This window comes from Canis lupus, chromosome 19 (genome assembly GCF_003254725.2).
Source record: "Canis lupus dingo isolate Sandy chromosome 19, ASM325472v2, whole genome shotgun sequence".
In the NCBI taxonomy this organism is placed as follows: domain Eukaryota; kingdom Metazoa; phylum Chordata; class Mammalia; order Carnivora; family Canidae; genus Canis; species Canis lupus.
Genome location: NC_064261.1, coordinates 2,254,452 through 2,279,196, shown reverse-complemented (window position 1 = coordinate 2,279,196; position 24,745 = coordinate 2,254,452). Strand labels below are relative to the sequence as shown.

The 24,745-nt window shown below is 44.1% G+C and overlaps 1 protein-coding gene across 2 annotated transcripts in view; it reads right to left on the bottom strand.

Annotated features, from left to right (window-relative positions):
• The window catches only part of RNF150 (ring finger protein 150), a 241,653-nt gene that overhangs the window by 41,517 nt on the left and 175,391 nt on the right, over positions 1-24,745 (bottom strand). For both annotated transcript variants that reach the window (XR_004806934.2, XM_035702071.2), the window contains exons 5-6: positions 10,810-10,906; positions 3,028-3,238 (exon numbers count right to left, since the gene is read on the bottom strand). Coding sequence is in view for 1 of the 2 variants with exons in the window: in XM_035702071.2 (XP_035557964.2) it covers positions 3,028-3,238; positions 10,810-10,906 (308 nt within the window). In the remaining variant the exon portion in view is untranslated. The remainder of the gene's footprint in view (positions 1-3,027; positions 3,239-10,809; positions 10,907-24,745) is intronic.

The following is a 24,745-nucleotide window of genomic DNA, read 5'->3' as shown; positions in this document are numbered from 1 at the left end:
CACAGATATGGCCTCAGGCCTCTTGTTTCCTCAAATTTACCAATATCTTCCCTGACAATGACCTGGCATTTCTCCTTCTGTTGAGCAGGAGCCTCCTGCTTCAAGCTTAGACTGAACACATCTACTGAACGTCTGCCATGGCCTAAACGCCCTGAGTCTATGTCAGGCACAAAGAGCTTAGGGATTCCGAACTATGTGGGTACAGACCATGATTCTATATTTCATTTTTTGGATGTATTTCAGCCCACAAGTTATCCTTGCCATTTGTCATCCAGGCTTTATGGAGATATATGAAGTATGTATCCGCCCTGAAAAATAAGGAATCTCACAGATGACACATTTTCTCTTGAACGTGAAATAATATTTTATGGCAAGGGAAAGGATCTTTTTTTTTTGGAAAGGATCCATTTTTGATGGGGTTCTTCGTACGGGTTTGAGGAAAGCTATGCCTTCCATGTTTCTGAACTGCTAGCAAAATGTTGTCAGGCCTTTCCATATACTTCACTTAAGACAACGAACAGTGAAATGTCTGAGGCTAAGCAAAGATGTCGATAAATGGAAAAACTGCAGGACAATCTCGTACTCTGGACAGGGAACTTCTTGTTTGATCGGCATCAGCCACTTACCCTTCCGGGCCACGACTGTCTCATGCTAAAAATTAGAAGCTTATCACGGTAAAGATTAAATTACTTTTAAGGTCCTCCTATCCTGAAAATGACGAGCATTCTAGAACTATGCTCTTTGGTATGGTAGCCACTAGCCACATGTGGCTCTTAAGCACTTGAAATGCAGCTTGCTCCAACAGAGAGGTGCCGGAAATGTAAAACACACCCCACATTTTGAGGAGTTAACAGAAGAGAAAGAATGTAAAATATGTTGAGCGTATTGGGTTAAATAAAATATGGCGTTAAAATGAGCTTAACCCATGTTTTTTACCCTGACCACAGAAAATGTGAATTACATACGTAACTTACCGTATTAGCGCCCAACGAGGTCTTCAAAACAAAGGGATCGAATTCGTCTTTAAGGACTAAACATTATATGGTCTCATTCATTTGGGGAATATAAATAATAGTGAAAGGGAATATAAGGGAAGGGAGAAGAAATGAGTGGGAAATATCAGAAAGGGAGACAGAACATGAAGACTCCTGACTCTGGGAAACGAGCTAGGGGTGGTGGAAGGGGAGGAGGGCGGGGGGTGGGGGCGACTGGGTGACGGGCACTGAGGGGGGCACTTGACGGGATGAGCACTGGGTGTTATTCTGTATGTTGGCACATTGAACACCAATAAAAAATAAATTTATTATTAAAAAAAAAGGACCGCTAACGTGTAAAGGTCACTCTTTCAATATTGAGGGCGTTAGGCCTCTAACAAGTCAAGCTTCCAAAATTAAAATTCTCATCCACCCAACACTAAGATGCCAGGCAGGGGCAGCTATTTGCCACCACGTTCCTCTTGAAGTTACTTTCTGTTGAGAACCCGTGGATGCTCCAGTTACGATGCTCAGCAGCAACCCTTATGGGACTGTCTCAGCTCTGCCGTAAAAGAGTATCAGGAAACACACCCAAATGTCAAGAGCGATTATTTCTAGGTGGGGTACTGAGTGACTTTTGCATTCTTTTTTTATTCTTTGCTTCATGTTCCAATCTTTCGGCCGTAAGACCTTCATCCGCAAAAAAGCCTATCTTTACATTTCTGCCCGAATGATTTTTACAAATTCTACAAATATCACAAATATGTAAAAAAGAGACCGACTGAAAAGGAAATATCCCAAAGGCTTTCCCCTGCTTTTCTCCATTTCTGAATTTTCTAGAGTGAATAGGTTACTTCTATCAAGAGAAATAATACATCTTTTTTTTTTTTTTTTAATTTCAATATCCACCCACCCTTAAACCTTAAACCTAAGTTAATTTGCATGCTGCTTTTCTTTCTCGGGAAGCTTTTCTCTCTACTGTATGAGAATAAGAGCCGTACTTTAGGTTTTAGCTTCAATCTCGGTGCTAACACAGTTATTTAATATTTTTATAACTACATGGCGGGGGTGGGGGGCGGGCGGCGCCTGGGTGGCTCAGGCAATGGTTAAGGGTCTGCCTTCGGCTCAGGTCATGATCCCAGGGTCCTGGGATGGAGCCCCGCATTGGGCTCCCGGCTCGGCAGGCATCCTGCTTCTCTCCCTCCTTCTGCACCCCGACTCATGCTTGCTCTGTCTTTAGTGGCCCCCCCTCTCTCTTCTCAAATAAATAAATAAAATATCAAGATAAATTTTATGACTACCATCAAATAGAACCAGAGTCAGAGCACATGTAGAGGATGGGGAAGGACTCCAAAAGGCGGTGTAAGATGCCGCCTGCCGTGTAGGGGGGTTTAGGTGGCACCGTAAAAACGCCCATCTACAGAAATGCCATTTACATTGGAGCCCTGCAGCAAAGGGGAGAGCACCCCCTGCACGCAGCCCGGGCCAGTCTGTTCAGCCCAGAGCAAACTCTCTCTCTCACGTGGAGGGAGCAGGGCTGTGTCTACCCCAATCCCACTAAGGGTCCCTTGCAGTTGCCTTTCCACTTGCCCTCCACTTGCAGAGACCCGAACCGCTGCCCTACCCACTCAGGTACCATGGGGAAGGCCACGCTGTGCAAGGCAGGGAGGCAGGACGCACCCCGCTCTGCTGTCCGGCCTGCTGCCTTTGGAAAGCACTGGGCTGCTGCTGCTGCTTTTTTTTTTTTTTAAGTATTTATGTATTTATCCATGAGAGACCCAGAGAGAGAGGCAGAGACGCAGGCCGAGGGAGAAGCAGGCTCCCTGCGGGGAGCTGATGCGGGACTTGATCCCGGGCCCGGGGTCAGGCCCTGGGCGGGAGGCAGGCTGGGCCCGGGCGCCCCTGGCATGGGCTGCTCAGGGCCGGGTAGTATGACTGCTCGGCTGGCCATGGTATATACTCACTTAACTTCTTCTTGAAGACCAGCGTCTTTCTCTAACCCCCGTGTGCCAACCACCCTGTGCGCCCCGGCGCGTCCGGGCCGAGCACTTACCATTGGCGGTAAAGACGACCTCTCCGTCCTGCGGGGTGGGCTCCGCGTCCGGAACCACCTGCAAGGCTCCCACGGTCCGCACGGCAGGGTCCAGAGTGACTGAACTTTCGTTTACAGTCGTGTCGCTGGCGCCCGTGATCTGGTTGGTGGGCGGGCCTCCCAGGGACCCCTCGAAGTCGGTGGGCAGGTCGTCCATGCAGTCGGCATTGGGCTGATAGGAACGGAAAAGCATCGGTCCTGAGCGTTCGTCGCCAAGTTCGAGAGGAAGGGTTTACAGCCTAAACATTTTGTCTCGGTGGGAAACCAAAGCTCTTTACTGTTTCCTCCCGGATCAGTTAAAAAAATACATTCCATTATAGTTTCTGCAATTAACATGAAAACATCTTCCCAAATTGCCCTTTCCAAGGGGTCTGTTTAGATCTAGATATGACGTTCTAATTCCAGAAGCAGCAATATTCACGTATTAATATAATACTTGGCAGTGGTGTGGGAGGGGCCACTGTATTTATTTATAATGACAGCCCTGCCCTGAATGCAGTTTGCTCCTCATATAGGAAGTAGCCGGCAGCTGGTCATCACCCCCTAACCCATGCGCCGTTTGCAAATGCACCGATGACATGAGAGCAGGGAGGGGGCCCGGAATCGAACTCATGGCGAACTGTTCATTAGAGATACACACAAAAGCACAGGGTGAGGGCATTTTTGTCGTGGCAGCGGTTAAACGTAAGCCAAAAACTAGCTGTAAAAAAAATAACCTATTCGCTTAACATGCAAATTGATCAAACGTTTGTCAAATCCTCTAAATTAAAATTTTATCCACTCGTGTGGATACCATCTCGTCTAATTATCCACTCATTACGAGATTTCCCCTCCCTCCGGGGCCTCATCCTCAGATCTCTGACAGCCTCACTGAGTAATAGAAAAATGGGGAGCTCTCCGTGTTGCAAGGCCGCCTGTGTTGACCAGCTTTGTGAGACTAATCTACCTTTGGGCAAAATCTTATTCTTTGCAAGTTTTTCTCTTTGGTCTTAGTTCTGCGAAATTATATTGAATATATCTCAAACAGCTTTTACTTGTTTTTTGCTTTTTTAAAAAAGATGTTATTTATTTATTTGACAGGAGAGAGAGATAGAGAGAGAGAAGGAGCGAGAGGGAGAAGCAAGGAGCCTGACACAGGGCTCGATCCCAGGACCCCGGGGTCATGACCTGAGCCGAAGGCAGACGCTCAACTGACTGAGCCACCCAGGGGCCCCTCTCAAACAGGTTTAAAAATGATTTTTAGTTGTTATGACTCTTCTAAACTCAAAGATTATTTTAAAAAGATAGTGTTGCAGAGATATGGTCTTGAGAAATACTAAGAATAGCTATGAATTAATTTTTTTTTTCTTCATTTAAACATCAATGTTGCCTCGTGGGATGGTAATTCTGTGGTTTTGCACTCCCAATAGATGTAGATCAGGACAGGCAGAATTAGGTGAGGAAAATTCTGGATTGGCACTGATTGAATTAACATCACTACATGACTATATACTGTGTTACTCATGGACTCCCTGGGAGCACAAAGCAAGAAATCCAAAGTGGAGGACTCTTGTCCTAATTTTCCACTCTTTTTTTTTTTTTAATTTTTTTAATTTATTTATGATAGTCACACACACACAGAGAGAGAGAGAAAGAGAGAGGCAGAGACACAGGCAGAGGGAGAAGCAGGCTCCATGCACCGGGAGCCCGATGTGGGACTCGATCCCGGGTCTCCAGGATCACACCCTGGGCCAAAGGCAGGCGCTAAACCGCTGTGCCACCCAGGGATCCCTAATTTTCCACTCTTAAACCAGTCTCCCAAGCTCCACGCCTGTGTTTCCAATAGTCAGTTGGAGATCTCCATCAATCTCATAAAAGTCTCAAATTCAGCTCATTCCTTCTTTTTCTGTATTCTCTTTCCATTTCACCTTCTTCATCTCTATTGGAAGTGAGCCAATTCCTTGAAACCCAAGTTATCAAAAGTCAGTTCACTGAATGACCAACCCACCATATTTACTAAACTTAGACATTGTGACACTGGACATGAGCAGGTATGTTCCAAATGATCTCTCCCCATTCGCAGCCTCCCCATTTCCTTAAAGTTTCTTCCCTGAGATATCCTATTCCCTACTTTCTCATCAGAGCCCTCTTTAAAACACCACCACCACCACCACCACCACCACCACTACCACCACCACACAGGTATGATGCTTCATTTCTCTTAAGGAACGAATTATAAGCTCCTTGGTGGGGCAAAACAGGGTCTCTAAACCCTTACCCCAGCCTTTGGAAACACAGAGCATATATTCCCTATCCCAGGGCTGCAGCTTATGTTGTTCCTCTGCTCAGCACCAACCATCCCCAGGTCTCAAACTGGCTGTGATGAATTCCTAATCATCCCTCAATTCCCAGGCCAAATGTCACCTTTGCTAAGTAGCGTTCCCTCCCAGGTAGCATCTTTGATATTGTGACACTTTATAGGCATTTTTCTCTCTGTTATGGTTTATTTGTAGCTGTGCTGGTCTCACACTACTACTCCACAAGCTTTCTCCCCCCCAGCTTTATTCAGATATAACTGACATGTAATATTGTAGTAGTTTAGACAACAGAATGATTTGATATATATATATATATAAAACTATATATATATATATTTCCAGTGTATATATATATATTTTTTTCCAGTATATATACTGTATATATATATATATATACTGGAAAATGATTAACACATAGGTTCAGTCACTACCCATTACCCCAAATAGCTACAAGTTTGTTCATGTGATGAAAACTTTTAAGATCGACTCTCTTAGCAACTTTCAAATATACAACACAGGATTGTTACCACGCTGTGCTTCACGTCCCCAGGATTTATTTATCTTATAATTTGACCGCCTTTGCCCATTTCACCCCTACCCCTACCCTCGGCCTCTGGCAACTACCAGGATGTTCTCTGTTTCTAGGAGTTCAGTTTTTTAGATTCCATTTATAAGTGAGACATGAGCTTTTTAAAGCCACTACATTACGTTGATCTTGAGTTTCATGCCCGTATATGGTGTCTGACAATTATTAGGTACTCGGTAGATGTCAATTTGAACATTTTGAGTCTCAGTTTACTACTATGAAAAGCTGAGAATGTCAGTATCTGCCCTAGATCAATTACGGGAGGATTTGAGAGAGTGCTTTAAAAACTGTCAAGTTAAAATAAAATAAAATAAAAAAAAAACTGTCTAGTTTTGTGCGAAGGTAAGGTATGCTATTCAATGGTAGCAGAATATGCCACCCCCAAATGTTGCCATTGGCATGAGGATTATTTTGAGCTAAACACAGTTGAAAAGAAGCAGATAAAGAAATATTTTCTGCCCTCCTCCCATCTGCCTGAAAGTAGGATATAAATTGTAGAGGTGGCCCCCTTCCTTGTACCAGGAAGAGAAGAACATTCTCATCACCGGAGTCTGGGAGTTGATGCCCAAAATGGATCTGTAATAACACACCTTCCTAACACGCCCTTATCTGCCATTAGTTTGCCTCAGCTGAGTGCTTTCCCACAATTTGCTGCCCTAGAAACTAAACTCCAGGTCCTTTACCTTTGTCTTTTCGCTTCTTTAAAAATTTGTTCTTCTGTGAAGATGCTCTAAATGTCCAAGTTCTGACCACCCCTTGGAGTTACTCATCCCTAAGTGCTCCCGTGTGCATGTGCAATGCACATGTTAATAAATGTCTGGTTGTTTTTCTCTTGTTAATCTTTAACCAGTCTCATTTACGGGGCCCCAGCTGGAGAACTAGGAGGGTAGAAGGGAAAACATGTTTTTTCCTTCCCCTACACTATATAAAAACATAAGCAAAGCAACTGTGTGTGGGGTGTCAGCAAAGATTTCACGACGAGCATACTGTGCTGCTTGGTCTTTCATCCATAAGCATCTGAACACAATCATAGATGTGATAACAAGTGACATATTTTTCAAAATGTTGACTTTGCTTGTTGATATCGTTGCTTCGTTTTATCTCTTTTCTTTTCTTTTTTTTTAAAGTCATTAATTTTGATGCGGAGTGTTTCCTTTTACTTTGGGGACTAGTGGGAACTAGTATTATATCTTTAACAGAAGGGGAAAAGAGAAAGAGCTAATTATGTCAGTGAGACTGTGACTGGTGGCACGCATGAGTACGGTATTGAGTAGACCGCAACTTAGAGAAACTCACAGTTCACATCCACGCTAAGTGGTTCATCAAATAGAAGAATATTTTGAAAAGAAATCCAATTTATATACGTCTAAGAGAAATGAAGTCATGATGTTTGGCAGAGGATGTCAAATGCCATCTGCAAGTGAATATGGTAAAGGTATTCGAACTCAGGTGAGCATGGGGCTACTCCTCAAATAAGCCAACCCCTAAAGAGTCAGGAACTTGGGAATACTCCAGCTACATGGGATTTTCTATTCAACATCTCTCATCCTATTCATATCAGGGCAACAGTGATAGGAGAAGGTGTTTTCTGGGATATGAATGGCCTGGTTGACATGGTACCTTGTAGGAGTGAGTACTGACTAAGACCTGGGTCCCATCATTCTACAAAGACACGCCTAGACCTGACTGGGAAGACAGGAGGCACCGTTGTGTAGATAAAGGGATGAAGAAAGCGCCCCTGCCCTCTTTACAATGTAGTATTTGATTTCTTTCTCTCTCTCTTTTTAAAGGTTTATTTTAGAGAGAGTGAGAGAGTGAGAGAGTGAGAGAGAGCAGGGGGAGATGCAGAGGGAGATGGAGAATCCCGAGCAGAACTCCCGATGCGGGGCTCGAGCTCATGACCCTGAGATCATGATCTGAGCTGAAAAAGAGAAGGATGCTTAACTCCCTGCACCACTCAGGTGGTCCCAATAGTTTATTTCTCTTGGCAAAATATAATAATAAAAAAAAGATACCCACTGCAATAGGAATTTCCTGATCTGCCAGCTGGGCTTTCACTCACTACTAGCTCATCCGAGGGAAATCCAATCACGAAAATGTCCCCAGCTTTCAGCTCTCCACTGACATGTATTTGCCCTCTAGTACGGGTGTACACAAGGATACTCAGAGGCAACAGGAGCAAAACCGCAAAACAAGCCGAAACACCTTACCACCTGTATCTGGACAATTGAGTTGGCCAAGATTACAACTGAATTCTTGGTGAGCGGACACTGTTCAAAGGAAGACCAGATTGAATTTCATAAATATGATTCTGTGACTGAGTCTGGAGGGCAGCAATGCCACAGGCATTTACTGGGCACTTAGCATATGAAAGGGATACAGAGGTAAGAACCAACAGGCATCACTTGGTAGAGATGGACAAGCTCTTTTCAATTTTCCTTGAGAATGGAGTACAAGGAACTTAGAAAAATGATAAAACAATCTCTTTAAGCTGCATAGAAAGGGTTTCAGCCAGCTATGGGAAGTATTTGCTAATTGAGAAGGCTGTGAGCTTGTTCAGTGACATGGAAAGTTACAGGAGTGCAATAACACGTCATCTTTTTGGTACAGTTTAGGCATGTATATTTGCACCCAATGGCAAAGTATGCAGTGGAACAACATCCCAGATTCCTCCCAGATCCAGACGTCAGTATCATCCTCTAGGACAAAACCAGAAAGGCCCTGGGGAGGCATGAGGGCAGCCATATGCGTTGGTGCTTCCCGAGAAGTAGCACACATGCCCTCTTCTTCCTGGAGGATGTTCTGTTCCCTGGGTCGAGCTCAGATGTGTGTCATGTTCCTGTTCCTGTTCGGCTGCCCTTTATGAATCCTTGGTAAAATTCAAAAGATGCTACCAGTGTTTATTTTTCTGGAAGTCAGTGTGCTAAGTAAAACCCTATCTTTCTTACTTGGTGGGTATGGAGCCGTGAACAAGATGTCCAACTGCTAAAAAGTAAAAATGTTGTTAATTTTGGAAATAAGCCCGAAGGCCACCCGATAATTCTATTTTTAAAACAATACCCATATCCTCAGCTCATTCTCAAGTAGCTTCTGGAGAAGTCATACCTTCTCTGGAGAAGTCTGAGGTCAAATACTAGTTAATACAGAACTTAACTACCAGGGGTGGTTTGGTTTCATTGTCCTGACCGGGAGGCACTGGGATCGACATTTAGGAGCTTCGAAAATATCGTGAGGAATAGGTGCTGGGTCAAATAAAGCGGCTGTCGGGATCCCTGGGTGGTGCAGCGGTTTGGCGCCTGCCTTTGGCCCAGGGCGCGATCCTGGAGACCCGGGATCGAATCCCACATCGGGCTCCCGGTGCATGGAGCCTGCTTCTCCCTCTGCCTGTGTCTCTGCCTCTCTCTCTCTCTGTGACTATCATGAATAAATAAATAAAATCTTTAAAAAAAAAAAATAAAGCGGCTGTCTGCCTTTAATTGTAAGTGCTCTAAAGATTTTGGCGACTAAAGACAACATGCACATATGCAAGCACACACGTACACACATTTCCCCCCTTCCCTGTATGAGCCAGCTGCAGCTAGAAATGTGAAAAGTCCAAACCCTGAGCTCCATTTCCTAAGCTCCTCGTATCTGGTAGAGATGTTGGGTTCTTACTGATATTTCATGTTCACTGTAATTGATTTTCACCTTGAATGCATTATGCATTCACAACCCTGGTCTGAAAATTTAATGCATTGCCTTTCAAAATCCAGCTCCAAGCTAGCATCACACAAGTTGATTTGTGCTCGGTGTATCAACCATGAAAAACAGCATCCAGCCAGCAGGGAGGCAGCTGGTACCAGGTAGAAAATTCAGCCACGGCAGGACCTCACAATGCTTCAGGTTTGCCCTCTCCGACGGGGCCACCCTGATGGTCCGAGGATAATTAGCCCCTCGGCATTGAAGGAAACCCCTGATATCTGGTCCTTTCTTCTTTAGTGATATCTCGGGACCGTTAACATTCTCTTCACTCTCTGCCATTAGCAGTGAGAAGTGACAGCAGGGGGTGTAGCAGAGTGGAGGGGACGGGGGAGGCTGCTCTCTGGATCCTGGCTGTCTAGTTGCTTCCAGAAAGTGCCTATGTTCTTCTCATCCCTGTGTGCAGCCCTCGGATTTGGTGGCCTGGCTTGCTTCCTGCCCTCACCACATCAGCTGGGGTCTCACCAACCACCAGTTTGTGGGCTTCGCTTTAACACAGTCTGGGGAAGAGCCTTCCCTGGAGCAGCAAGCCGCCAGCTGGTGGGATTCTCTTTGCACTGGGGGAGTGACTACATTTTTTAAACCTCTAACTGAGCGCACCGGTGGGATGGTAGCGCTGGAATTAAGTGGCTCTGGTTCCCTGTTCTCTCTGCAGAGACCTGAGGTTGAGCACGGGCTCTGGGCCAGGTTCCCTTGTCCAGAAGAGTTCCTTTGCAAGGAAAGCTGGGTGTGGGGCAGCACAGAAGGTGAGGCGTGCGGCTCTCCTCGCAGGCACTGAGTAATGACACGGGAGGTGAGCAAAGTGCAACTGGGCCGTCCAGCCTCTGCTGTGTCCTGCCTGCACTCACACCCTGGGGCCCAGGTGAGAAGCCTACGAGCTGCATAAGCAGCATCTCGATTCACAGACACAGATGTGGTGAGAGGGTCGTGACGTTCTTGAACTGAGAAAAAGCGAGAGGAGAAATGTTTCCAGACATGTGCATTCTCTTGGGGCCTCGTCAGAGGACGCCCCTGCCGTGCAGACGAGGGGTTAGAGAAAATCCAGGTGTGAGGCTTTCTCCCTGCTTTGGGGGTAATGCAGAAAGACACACATTACGAGGCTGTAGGCTGTGCTGTGCTTACCGGGATCCCTAGGGCTTTAAGAATGTTCATCTTGCACATGGGACAGGTACGATGGTCTAGAAGCCAGGGGTCAACACAGGATTTGTGGAAAAGATGCCTGCAATGAGAACCATACATCTTAGAGCGGCGGTAACTGCAGACACTACCTAGTCCACCACAGCCCAGAGACTTGTCCAAGGTCACTCGACTGCAGGAGGCAGAGCCAAGACTCACACCTCCGTCTCCTCACTCCTGGGCCAGTGAGATTCCTCTTACACCCTGCGCTGATAGACTCAAAATTTCTCTGGATCCCACGACTGTCCTATATGATTCACAACTGAGTCTTCCAAGTTTCAGAAAATGGAGAGAATGAAGACACAGATTTTTTTCTCTTTCTCGCTAGGAAGAATGCTTAGTGGAAAGAATGTCAGTGGGGGTGGTGGTGGCGGGGGGAGGACTTCACAGGCCTTTCAGGATAACTCGAGAGAGGCTACTTGTAAATAAATCCTAAGTTTCTTTTTCCACAGTCAGAAGACGACTGCAAAACAAAGGCTCGTTTCCATGAATATTTGGGCTCTCACACCGAAGGGCAGGAGAGCTCCTGGAAGCATTTAACCACACAGACGCCATTTTACGTGGTTCTGGCTGCCGGCTGTCGAACCGGAAGGCGCAGTGAACAACCCGAGCTGCTTGCATGGCTGCCCTGCCCCACTGCCGTCCCCAAGCGCCGCTCCCGGGAGCCCCGACGGCCCGGGCGGAGGGCAGGCGCTCAGGGGCAGGGGGGCCTCCAGCCGGCCTCTCCCTCAACTTGGCTCTCAGGAGCCCAAGAGGTCACCAGGGGCGGCTCGAGTCCGAAGCTCGTCTCCTCACTCGTGAGACTCCAGACCACAGGCAGAAGCAGTCAGAACTTGCTGCCTGGGGTGAGAGGACAGAGCATGGCCTGTCTTAAGTAGGAGGGCTTCGCAGAACATTCCGTCCACGCCTGCCTGTCCCTGGCGGTGCACTATTCCTGGAATACTGTCCACTCTCTCTCGCACCTTCATCCTCTTTTGTTCTAACAGTTCTGTTTTCTCTGGGTTCAAGGGCTTTAGGCTCCAATGCTTAAGAGGGACCCCTAACTTAGGGAAGAGCGCAGGAAGAGCCACCCTTTAAATGGACATTGAGAAGAACCCCACGTGCCAAGGATGGGGTTGGCTGTACACCGCATAGGATTAGACCGGGGATTGGGACAGGAGAGAAGCCACCTGCATGAGTCATCATGTTTCCAGATGATTGTCTGGAATGCCTACAGATTTATTCCTTGGATGACACATATCACATTCATTGGTTCCTTTATCCATACCTTTGTCCAATCAAGTAATAAATGCCAAGAATTACGCTCAGCGCTGGGAATCAGCATGGTAGCGATTTGCCTCCTTCCCCCAGGGAGTGTGAGAGGAGGAACAGAAGTTAATAAAATAATATAAATAAACTACTTAGCGACAACAGTGCTGCGTGTCACATTAGAAGAACACAGTTTAGGGAGGCTTATAACTGGGAGATTTATCTAGTTTGGGTACTCAGGGAAGACTTTCCTGATGATGTGCCAAAGGAACGCTCAAGGGCTACACAGACGTTACCCGCATGAAGGGGAGGGGAGACAAGTATTCCGGGAAGAATGACCGACTGGTTGGCACAAAAGCCCTGAGCTGGGCTCTGGCAGGAATGAGGGAGGGACTAGTGCAGGATGAAGCCACCCCGTCCCCCCAAAACCAGTATGGACCTCCCTACGTTCAGGCTCTGCACTCAGGAAACAAGTTCTTTTTTTCTCTCTCTCTTTTTTTAAATTTTATCTATATATTTATTTGAGAGAACGGGCATGAGTGGGGGGAGGAGCAGTGGAGGGAGAGGGAGAAGCAGGCTCCCCACTGAGCAGGGAGGCTGATGCGGAACTTGATCCCAGGACCCTGGGATCATGACCTGAGCTAAAGGTAGGCGCTTAACCAACTGAGCCACCCAGGAGCCCCCAGGAAACAAGTTCTGAATCTGAACTTGCTCACCAACTGGCAGGCCTTTGGGGAAGAGAGTCAAACACTGTGATCCTTCTGGCTGTTCTGGGGAGGCGGCCTCGACTGTGTTTCCTGCATATGTGCTGGAGTCGGAATGACGGGAGGGCCAGTCAGTAGCTGTTTGAGCTTCAGCAAGTCTCTTAATATCCTCAAGCCTCAGACACCTCATCTGTAAGCTGAAGAGGCAGAGAAGTCTTCCCAGGGCCCACAAAAGCTGGTAACGATTCGAACCCCCCAAGTCATTCCTCTTTGTGTCCTGTTCATTCTGATATCTCCGTGATGGTAGGTTTCGTGGGTCAACTTGGCGAGGCTGTTGAGCCCAGTCAATCAAACACTAATCTAGGGCAATGTCAGAGAGCTGGTTACCAAGGACAATCAGTTGACTTTAAATAAAGGAGATTATCCTAAATATCTAGGTGGAACTTATTTAATCAGTTAAAGGCCACGAGAACAAAACTGAGGTTTACTGGGGAAGCAGAAATTCTGCATCCTGTCAGCAGCATCGGATTCTACTCGAGTTCCCAGCCTGTAAGCCTGCCCTATAGATTCCCGACTTGTCAGCCCTACAATCACATAGGTAATTTCTTGAAAAAGCAATGCCACGGGCAGCCCGGGTGGCTCAGTGGTTTAGCACCGCCTTCGGCCCAGGGCCTGATCCTGGAGACCCGGGTTCGAGTCCCATGTCGGGCTCCCTGCATGGAGCCTGCTTCTCCCTCTGCCTGTGTCTCTGCCTCTCTCTCTCTGTGTCTCTCATGAATAAATAAAATCTTTTTTTAAAAAAAGCAATGCTTCGAAAACGCTCTCTCATATATATACATACACAAGTGATGGATCATACAGTGGGATGTGATGGGATTCTCTGGAGAACGGGGACCAATACATCCTCCAATGAGAATATAAGGTCCACTAGAGCAAAATCCTCGTTTGCCTGAATCACTGTTTTATCCCCAGCATCTAGAACAAAGTTGATACTCAAGAAATATTTGCCATATGAATGGATATTTGTCAAAAGACCTGGTACTCCTCATGGCCTACACATGGTCATCAAGCCACATGGCCTCACTCTTGCTACATCTTCCACATGTCCTGCTTCGTGTCTATTCTCAATGCTCCTCCCTCGTTCCTAGTCTTGCTAATGTTCTTTATTATTGCAAGAACATCTAAACTGCTCTCCATGTCACCAGCTTTTCCTGCTCATCCCACTCATCCTTGCCAGATTTATCTTCTTAAAATACAGTGCTAGTTACGTCGCCCCCTTGTTCCATTCTGTTCTGTGCTAGGGGCTGGGTACAAAGATGAATAAGACAAGGTCCTTCCACCAATGCAGCTTCCCTGGTGCTTCCGTGGTTCCCTGTGAACTGCAACAGAGAAGCCACTGAAAAGCCACACTCCTGGATCCACTGTTTTCTGGCTTTCTGGTCTGAGGCAACTCTTGGATCTCCAAGGCTCAGTTGCTCACCTGGGAAATTTTCTTCTAAGTATGCAGTTTGCAAGTGAACGACTGTGTGTGTGTGTGTGTGTGTGTGCGCGTGTGTGTGTGTGTGTGTTGGGGTACAGGGATAAATAGTGACCCCAAAGCTTAAAACATAACTCTTGGCCCTCCTTAATTGTAAGCTACCATTAATCTTATTAATACCATCGTACTGCATCTTGTTTTTAGATATTATGTTATTACTGTGGTTTCTACTCTTTAGAATAGACTTTTAACATTTTAACGAGTAAAGGCAAATTTTAAAAAATCAAAGGAGAACGAGGGCAAAAAACACACATAGGGCAATCGTGCTGACTATTAACCAGCATTCATTTATTTCTAGCACCATATTTCTTGTGTTGACCATCAAATATAGAGACTATAACTTTATAATTGGGATTTTTTTTTGTTTTTTATAATTGGGATTTTAAAACAATTTTTCCCTCCTCAGTGGAAAGAATAACAAAAGTTACTAGACTAAATAAATAAACAAAGAGATGGAAAGAGTCCAGCCTTTAGTGAGATGCACCAATGGTTGAGTAAACATCCCTATGACGAAGTCAGTCGCAACTCATCTTGTTTGTACGATTCATGGCCCAGGACTGTTCCTTCCCAAGCTTTAACAAAGGCTGCGTGATAAAGTATATACTGGGGAACAATGGGACAAGATACTCTGTCTCTTAGCAGTCCTGGCAAGCTAGGAATAAAACAGAGGGCTGCCCAAAACCCTTCTCCCTCTTAATTCATCAAAGGGAAGCAAATGTTTAAGAAAAACTTCTTCAAACACCTGACAAAAGATGGTGCTGACAACTGCATAATGAGGCTGAGCTGACTATGAGTAATAAAATAAGTTCTCACCCTTTTTTTTTTTTTAGCACTAATGACCTAGTTAAACTCATTTCCCCATTTATTAATCCTAATCCTTATTTTCTGTTGTCCTTTTGCCGATGTGTGCGACACCATCTCCAATTAAATGGCATTATTTTTTCTTCACCTGGACAAAGAAAGGAGCTCTTCCGCCTTTCCATCTCATTTGTTTTTGTAGGCTTTGTCAGACCCTGTCATCGAAATTCCATGACTTTCCTTTTAGCACCAATACAGGCTGTTTCATTCCCTTCAGTGAAATGGTTATCAAAAAGAACATGAGTCACTCAGGGATCCAGGCAACATTAACTATTTAAATAGGAGATATCCAGGGCTTCTGTGGGTAGTCAAGATATTTCTCCGGAGCCTCAGAACCTTATTTGTAAAGTTGCCAATGAAGTCAGAGGTTTTGAATTAATAAACACGAATTTAATTAGTAAATATCTACTGGTTACTGAATGTCTACTATGTACCAGACAAGTTATATACCTTATTAATTCATAACAGCTCTATGAGGTAGATTATTCCCATTTTATGGAAAAGTAAGCTAAAGCTCATCAAAATAAGTAGAATTATCCAAAGAGCTAGTAAGCCGCCGAGCTAGGGCTCAAAGCCGGTCCTGCAGTCATTGGTTTTACCTAACTCTGCCCTCCCCCACCCTTTCTCCCCCACTGCCTGTCATGGGTAGGGGGTGAGGGGTGGGGGTGGGGTTCCCAATGATGTAGTTTTGTGGTTCAGCTTCCAGGAGGCAGTATCTTAGTTACAGGGGTTGGGGATCAGGAAAACCAAAGGGAAAAGTGATCTGCCTTAAGCGTACTCACTTGGCTACGGAAGAGAAAAGCTGGCAGACATTGGCCTCCTCCGGACTTAGATATTAGTTTGCTTGATTTATCTGGGAAGAGGATAACACCGGCCTCTACATGTTTGTCCTCTCCACTCTCCACCGCCCTGCAGATCTGGTAAACGTTAGTTGGCAGCTCTATCATCTTCCCACAAGATTTTCATATTTGTACCATTGAGTACCACAGAAAGTCATGCCCAGCCTTCTCTGAGGGCTCTTCTTGACATGCTGTGGTTCCCCTTTCTTGCTTTAGCTTTCTGAAATACAAACATGTATCTCTCCACGTACTTGAAGTGCTTCAGCTGCTCCCCCCTCCCTATGGCACCAAGTCAAAATGCAGGAACAGAGGGCTCACCCCAGCCGGCACTTGTCACATCCTCTGTTCTGCCTCCACGCTTACCCCACACTTTCACCGTCGCCCTGCAATGTCCTTCTCATTTTTCTCCTCCTGGTATGTCAAACCTTCCTCGTATTTCAAGTCACAGCTCAGATATCCCTTCTCTGAACACCCCATCCCTTTTCTCGAAACTCTGCCAAGGAGAGTTTGTTTCTTTTCCTTTTTGGCCCTATTGGGTTTTCCTACATATGTTGCCGTAGCTCAGGATGCGTTCTGAATTTCAGAGTTTGACCACCACTCCCAGCTTTGTGACCTTGAGCAAGTGACTTCACTGTGGCACAGTTTTGTCTTCTGTTTTTTATACGACAATATCCTTTACTTGGTGTAACAACCCTCTGAAGTGGTATTGTTTGTGATCGTCTTTCAGAGGGCGGTGATCCCAAAGGACAAAGGAGATAAAGAAGAACAAATGAAGCCCAAAGTTAGTAGACCCATGGACAAATGGATAAAGAAATGTAGTGTACACACACACACACACACACACACACGCATACACTCATACATAATGGAATATATTACCCTCAGCCACAAAAAGAATGAGATCTCACCATTTGTGACAACATGGATGAACCTGGAGGGCATGGTACGAAGTTAAATAAGTCAGAGAAAGAGAAATACCCTATGATCACTCGTATGTGTGAAATCTAAAAACAAAGACAACAACAGCAACAGCACAACAAGCTCATAGATATAGAGAACGGATGGCTAGTTGCCAGTGGTGAATGGGAGAAATCGGGGAGGAGGTCAAAAGCTAACAAGAAAAAAAGGAAAAAAAGATAAGTAGGTTTGGTACTGCTTAGCTAATATCATTCCAGTCAACTGAAAACCACTAATTACATGTTGATCTTATATCCAGATTTCTTAAAATCGTTTTATTTGTTCTAACACATTTTCACACATGCATAATTACTGCTGATGACGGAGTATTCCTTGCTGATACTTTTGCCCAAATTGAATTTAAGACTTTAGATAATTGTCTTAAAACACTCGCAAAAGTGGGGCTCCTGGTTGGCTCAGTCGGTTACGCATTGGACTCTTGGGTTTCTGCTCAGGTCATGGTCTCAGGGTCATGAGATCAAACCCCGTGCCAGGCTCTGCACCCAGGAATCTCTGCTGGAGATTCTCTCCCTGTGCCCCTCACTCTGCCCGTTCCCCTGTTCACACTCATGTGTTCGCTCTCAAATAAGTAAATAAAATCTTAAAAAATAATTGCAAAAGTGTTTCCTAACTAAATGAGAAAAATGGAAATTAAAACAGTGAGCTATTTTCTGTGGATGATTTGCATTTATTTTTAAACTTGATAATAGCTCATGTTGGCAAGGGGGTAAACACTCATATGCTTTTGGTGGGAACAAAAATTGGTCTAACACTTTGTGAGGGCAATATGGCAGACTGCACCAATATTGAAATGCTTAACCTCTTTTATCCCACAAAAAAAGAATCTGGTTTACACTTAGGTCTTTAAACCGAGAAGAAATTTAAGTTGTAAAAGAAAAAAGGACGAAAATCATAAAATCATAAAATACTTAGGATACTACCTGGCACATTAGAAGCTAAAGTACTATACTATGATTTTGTTTTTGTTTTTAACAAGAGGGAGGGGTGAGGGGAAGAGAGGGAGAGGGAATCTTAAGTAGGCTCCATGCCCTGCGTAGAGCCCGACGCAAGCACGACCCTGAGATCATGAGCTGAGTGGAAATCAAGAGTGGGACACTGAACTGACTGGGCCATCCAGCCCTCCCCTCCTTTTTTAAAATCATTTGTTTACATCTGGGTGAAACTAAAAGTATTTTAACAACTGGTACAGTCTGGGCACTGACAGATCAGAATGGATGCCAGCTCTTAAACAATGAGCATCGCCCTACAGGCCCACTCTTCACCCTGCTTTACTGTTCTGTGTCCCAAGTGAGTTTGAGACACATTGGAGGGCAGAGTCAAAGTATTTCTATCACTAAAACCTAGTAGAGTACCTGGAACAAGATATTCAGTATCGTTTGCTGAAAAAAATGAATTCTGAAAGTCCATTTTCCCCAAGTCATGATTTAATTAGCGACAATTTAGTTCTCATTCCTTGCAAGTGAGCTTTCTGTTGTAGAGCTTGCTCAGGAAGCACTTTCCTTAATTTTTATGGATTCTAAAATATAAAACAAAATCTGCCTTCTTCTGGGGGCCAGAGGCTCCTAACAAAAACATTAGGGGCATCGATGAGTCTATGCCCTTCCTAGACTGTCTGGTAGATCTCACATGGGGCCATTCCTTCTATGCAAATCTTGTCTTGAGAACATTGATTTACCGATCTGTGCACAAGCATTACTGGGTTAGAGTGACCAAAATGGTAGTGATGATGGCACTTCCAGAATGTCAGCTGAGCCCAGACGGTGTCATGGGTGTTGCATAGGAGAAATGTATTCTACTCCTCTCCAGAGGACAAAAGAAATCTAAATTGCTCTCATTGATTTTCTTAAGAGGATTCCATTTGTCTAGCTGCTCCTAAAATCAGGTGAATTCGATGAGAACTTGACCAGAATCTTGACTGTCACAGCTTTGAAAAACACATGGAAATCAGTGTTTTCTTTTGTGCATTATCTTTGGCCTAAATGTCATCCCTGAGGTGAGTAATTAGCAACCCAGGCATTCAGTGTATCACAGGATTTCTCTACATTTTCTACTGTGCAATGTCATGCAAAACAGTAGGTTTAATTTCCATCCCTGTTAGTGAAAAAAGAACTCTGTTGACACAGTAGCACTTTAGTACGGTATGGAAGGTGGATTTCTTAGTTATACAGGAGGAAATCTGGAAAGGAGTATTTCTGTATGTTGTTAAAGAGATTCCAAAGCTGATACCAGAACTCATTACTCAGAATGTTGACTTGAGAAAAAGTAGGAAAGTCAACACACAATAGCGAATTCATTAGTGTATAATATAGTAGTACTTTATTTTATTTTATAGATTTTATTCATTTATTCATGAGAGAGAGAGAGAGAGAGAGAGATAGGCAGAGGGAGAAGCAGGCTTCCCACTGAGCAGGGAGCCCAATGTGGGACTCGATCCCAGGATCGCGACCTGAGCCAAAGGCAGACGCTCAACCCCAGAGCCACACAGGTGCCCCAATATACACTTGATCTTAGCCAAAAGGCCAAGAAGCGATGGTGCCCCAATATAGTACTACTTTATACAGAGCAGTGGGGCTGCAAAGATGAGTCAGACATGCATCCTGTTGGTGAGGCGCTTTTAATAAAGAATTGATAGCCTGATAGGAAGATGCACAGTCCATACTGTGCAGAGGTTAAAAGCTCAGGCCAGGGGGTAGAGCAAGTTTCATTTTTTAATCTTGGCTGACAATCCTGTGACTGTGAGTCTTAGTTCCTTCATCGGTAAAATGGGGATACTAGTACCTATCTGAGGCACTCGTTAATGGGATTCATCCAATATGCTACCTCTGCGTCTTTCAACCACATTGAATGATTACAGGTTCTCCTGCTGATAGTTATGGCTACGTGACTAATTCTGGCCAGTAAAAAAAAAAAAAAGAAAAGAAAAAAGAAAAGAAAAGAAAAGAAAAGAAAAGAAAAGAAAAGAAAAGAAAAGAAAGAACAGATTTCACTTCAGGCCATGGGATTTAACTACTGACCTGTCCAAATTATTAATGTTCAAGATGGTAGCTGCTTAGTCACGTGACAGCCATGAGCAGACACTCTTGGTTGTCACACAAATAAACACAGAGCATAAGAAATCTTTGTTGTGTTAAGCCACTGAGTGTTGGGAGTTTTTATTGTTGTTGCTGCAGCACAACCTAGCCCATCCTGACTAGTAAAAGACTTTTCCAGGTTGTCGTAAGGATTAAATACTTGCTTGTTAAGTGCTTGGCTAATAAGCGTTCCATGGACAGCGTGTCATTAGCTATTTTAAGTGATGTTGGTGTGACATATAAAATGATGGGCCATAGAGAGATCACAGAGTACAAGGAAAGGAGGAGTCACTGTGTGAGGAAATTGGGCAAGTAAAGGATGGGAAGAACTCTGAAGTGTGACGACTGGAGGCAAGAGTCTAAAACGGGATTTCCGTGAGTAGACAGAGCTGCAGTAGCCCGATATACAGGAGAGACTCAGTGGGGTTGAAAGCTAGACCAATTAAAGAGTAAGAACAGGAAATAAAACTGGAAAGGGACAGATCCAAATCAGCATTTCGAGACAATCCAGATGGACCGAGCAGCCAAGAGATACCCGCAGTGAGGATAGCTCGCAGAGCTGAGCTAGGCCTGAGACGGCCTCTGGCCTTGAGACGATGGGCTTCTCCCCACCAAGTTACTTCCTCCCACACAGTCTCAGTTTTCTGTCTCCTATACAGAAAGTCCTTGCCGTGGTGATGGTGGAGCGTTCTGGGGGATGGTGTGGATCAGGCCAGTTAAGCAGACCCCAGCCCCTCCCTGCTGTGACCCTATCCAGCTGGCCCAGTGCCTCACTGCGGGGGTGAGTCTGCGATGGGGCTTGGTCTGAAGTGTATGGGGCAATTATGAGAAACTGCGTTTTCCCAATCTCAAGTTATGCAAACACTGTTTAAAACAAAAAAAGGAGAAAGGAAAAGGAAAAATGAACTATCACACAGAACCATCAGTAACCATATCCTGGCTATTGTTTAAAAACATAATTACTGGGCAGCCCGGGTGGCTCAGTGGTTTAGCGCCGCCTTCAGCCCAGGGCCTGATCCTGGAGACCCGGGATCGAGTCCCACGTTGGGCTCCCTGCATGGAGCCTGCTTCTCCCTCTGCCTGTGTCTCTGCCCCTCCCCTTCTCTCTGTGTCTCATGAATAAGTAAATAAAATCTTTAAAAAAAACAAAAACAAAACAAACCATAATTACTTCGTCTTGGCAAGCTACTCTGCTGTGCTAGAAGTTTTACCTGATGGAGGGGAAGAAAGAGGATGCAGGGAAGTGAAGTACTGCTCACCTCCCCAGCACCAGCATGGCCCTCCCGTGCAGAAGGCCGGCCTGTTTTCGGGGCCACAGGACCAGGCTTGGGATCAGTGTGGAGAAAGTAGGACCCTTAAAGCCAGCCTACAATCGATTCGTCTCCCTTGGGGTGCTTAGCCATTCGGCCTGGCGGGGACGGGGGCTTCTGAGCCAACCTAGTCAAAGCCCTATCACCCCACGTGCTGGGCAGAGCAGCCTTGTGCAGCAGGGTGAGGGCGGCTGACGGTGTCACATCTGCTGCCAGCTTCACAGTGGGAAGGACACTGGCTCAAAAGTCAGAGATCCTGACTTTGCTTTGGGCCCTGTGACCAGCCTCTCGGAGTCCAGGGTTTCTTGTAGCAAAATAAAAGGAGCCTTAATGGCACCTGCAGGCTGCTGTGACACACAAATCAGACACTGTCTGTAAAAGAGCAGCAGAGTGCTTTTCAACATGGAAGTATTGTAATAAACAGCCACTTAATTTCACCCAGTTGTCCACAGGATTAGGTTTAAAGAGCATTAAAGAAAAACCAACAGAACTTTAAATACTAAGAAATTGTATCAGATCCTCCGGCTACTAAACTCAATGTCTTTTTTAGCTACAAGGGAAGAAACTGGTTGTGCGGGAATGCAGGTTACAAAGGAATAGCAGAAACTCTCATTTTATAGGTGTCTCACTCCTCTAGGTTCTGGTCGAGGGAGGCTCTGTGCTTAAAACTTGACCCTGGTCTAATTATATCGTTTGGCTGGGGCAGCAAAGCTGGTTGGCATTTGTCCCGTGTGTCTAGTTGATTAATATAACTGGGGATCAGGACATTTGAAGTCAGAATGCCATATTTAACAAGGTTATTACAGTTCAAGACTTCTTTCCTAAGGCAGCATTTGCTCTGTTGAAAATACAACAGAAAATAACTCATCAGACACGATTTATCAGCATTGCCATTTGCTTTCATGTTTCCTTCCTTTAATCCCTTAGATTAAGTGATAATGAATTTTTGGTAGCGTGTACACATAAACCCAAAGGAATCAAAGGAAAAATTACTAGAAAACACCATCAACAGACTTTGACTTTAAATTTTATGTAATTTTGACTAATGTACAAAGTGAGCTGTTATTTATTTATTTATTTATTTATTTATTTATTTATTTATTTAATTATTTTTGAGCTGCTTTTTAAAAAAGTCCACAACATAGCTTCTTTGGTGCTTAAAACATTTTTTGCCATTATTTGAAATGAAGGTATATTCAGGATATTGCACAGGTCTTAAGAAAGCTTGATGGTTTACTGAGCATGTATATATTTATGTACAAATATCTGGCTAAGGATATACTCTGTTTCCATCAACCCAGACACTTCTCTCTTCCCCTTGCCAGTCAATGGCCACTCCTTGCTGTGAATCCACCATTATGACAGGCTAGCTTTGCCTGTGATTGAATTTTGCATAAATGGAATCATAAAGGCATGTATTTGTTTTTTCCTGGCTTCTTTTGCTCAACATGATGTTTTCAGATTTGTGTGATTTGATGGACATCAATAGCTTGTTTCTTTTTATTGCTCATAATCCATCGTATGTATATACCAAATTGATCTATAGATTTTCCTGTGGTTAGACATTTGGGTTGTTCTCATTTTTTGCCCATAATGAAAAAACATGCTATGACAATTCAATTCTTGTACAAGTGTTTCTGTGAATGTATGCATTCATTTTCTTGGAGACAGATCCAAGAGTGGAATTGCTAGGTTAGAGGATAGTATGTGTTTAGCTTTAGTAGATATTGTCCAACAGATTTCCAAAGCAACTGTGCCATTTTAAACTCCCCTCACACTGTATAACTTTGAGTTAGGCAGAGTATGTAAAATTATGTTCCTGAAAAAATGAGTTTTTAATTTAAAAAATCTATTGTTTATTATTTTATTTAATTTTAAAAATATTTTATTTATTTGAGAGAGAGAGAGAGAGAGAGAGAGAGAGAGATAGCGAGAGAGAGAGCATGAGCAGAGGGTAAACAGGGCAGAGGGAGAAACAGGCTCCCCGCTGAGCCAGGGGCCTGACATGGGGCTCGATCCCAGGACTCTGGGATCATGACCTGAGCCAAAAGTAGATGCTTAACCAACTGAGCCACCCAGACACCCTGAGTTTTTTAAATAATAGTTTTCATACACGGTGCTAGTGAGATGCTCTATACCAGCATAAATTTCAGATAAATTTGAAAAATACAGTTAATTGATCAGCTATCTTATTTCCTATAGGGGAGCATTATAGAGATAAAGGATAAAAATTCATAAATTTTATAATGTACTTTTTTTCCTGCTAATCAGAAAGCTTTATAAAAACAAAATAAAAATACTTAAATGAGAAAAAGCACTATTTACTAAAAATATGAAAACCAATATTAAAAATAGTTAATATCACATTTTACAAATTCTAGGCCATACCCTTCCCTCCCCCTCTCCACTGTTTTAACAACTCTGAAATTAGGAAGCATCTTACAGCTACTGACAATTTACATTAGACATGATTTATGAGTTAGTCAATGGTAGCGGACTAAGTACAATACTGTGGTAGTTAATAGTAACATCTCAGAGAAATCAAAGACATGGGAACCAAAACTAAGCACTCTTTTTATACTTGGTTATTCAGATAAGAACGATGCTTAGACCATGCGAGTTCATGGTCCTGAAGGCACACGAAACATAAGCACGCTCTCATCCTGTTAGTGAGGAGGGAATCACTGTCACTTTTTAGGAAAGCAGTTGGGACGAACTTATCAAGACTCTTAAAATCACTTTTGATCCAATAAAGTCACTTTTTGGAATGTATCTTAAGGGATAAATGCAGAAAAAAAATGTAAACAATTAACGTCATGATTTTATGATGAAAACTAGAAGCAATTTATTTGCCAAACGGTAGGGGATAGTTAAATAAACTCCAATAATGGACTTGATTATGCAACCACTAAAAGTATCTTCATTTCTTTTTTATTTTAAAGATTAATCTATGTAAGAGAGAGAGAGAGCATGAGTGGGAAGGAGAGGGAGAGAGAATCCCAAGCAGACTGTGCCCTGAGCATGGAGCCCCACACGGAAAACCAAGTCAGATGCTTAACCATCCACACCACCCAGTGCCCCTTAAAATAATTTTTAAAGTTACAGGAAAATGTTTACTTTTTAATATCAAACAAGAAAGCAGAATACAAACTGTATTAATTGCCTGACTCCACAATGTTGAGCAATATACAAGTGATGCTTACATTCATGCAGTAGAAAAATTAATATACCAATATGAATGATAATTATTTTCTAGTGAGGTTAGATTTGTTTACTTTTTTTACACTTTTCTCTATAGTTTCAAAATTTCCCACAATTAGCGATAAAACTCTGAAGT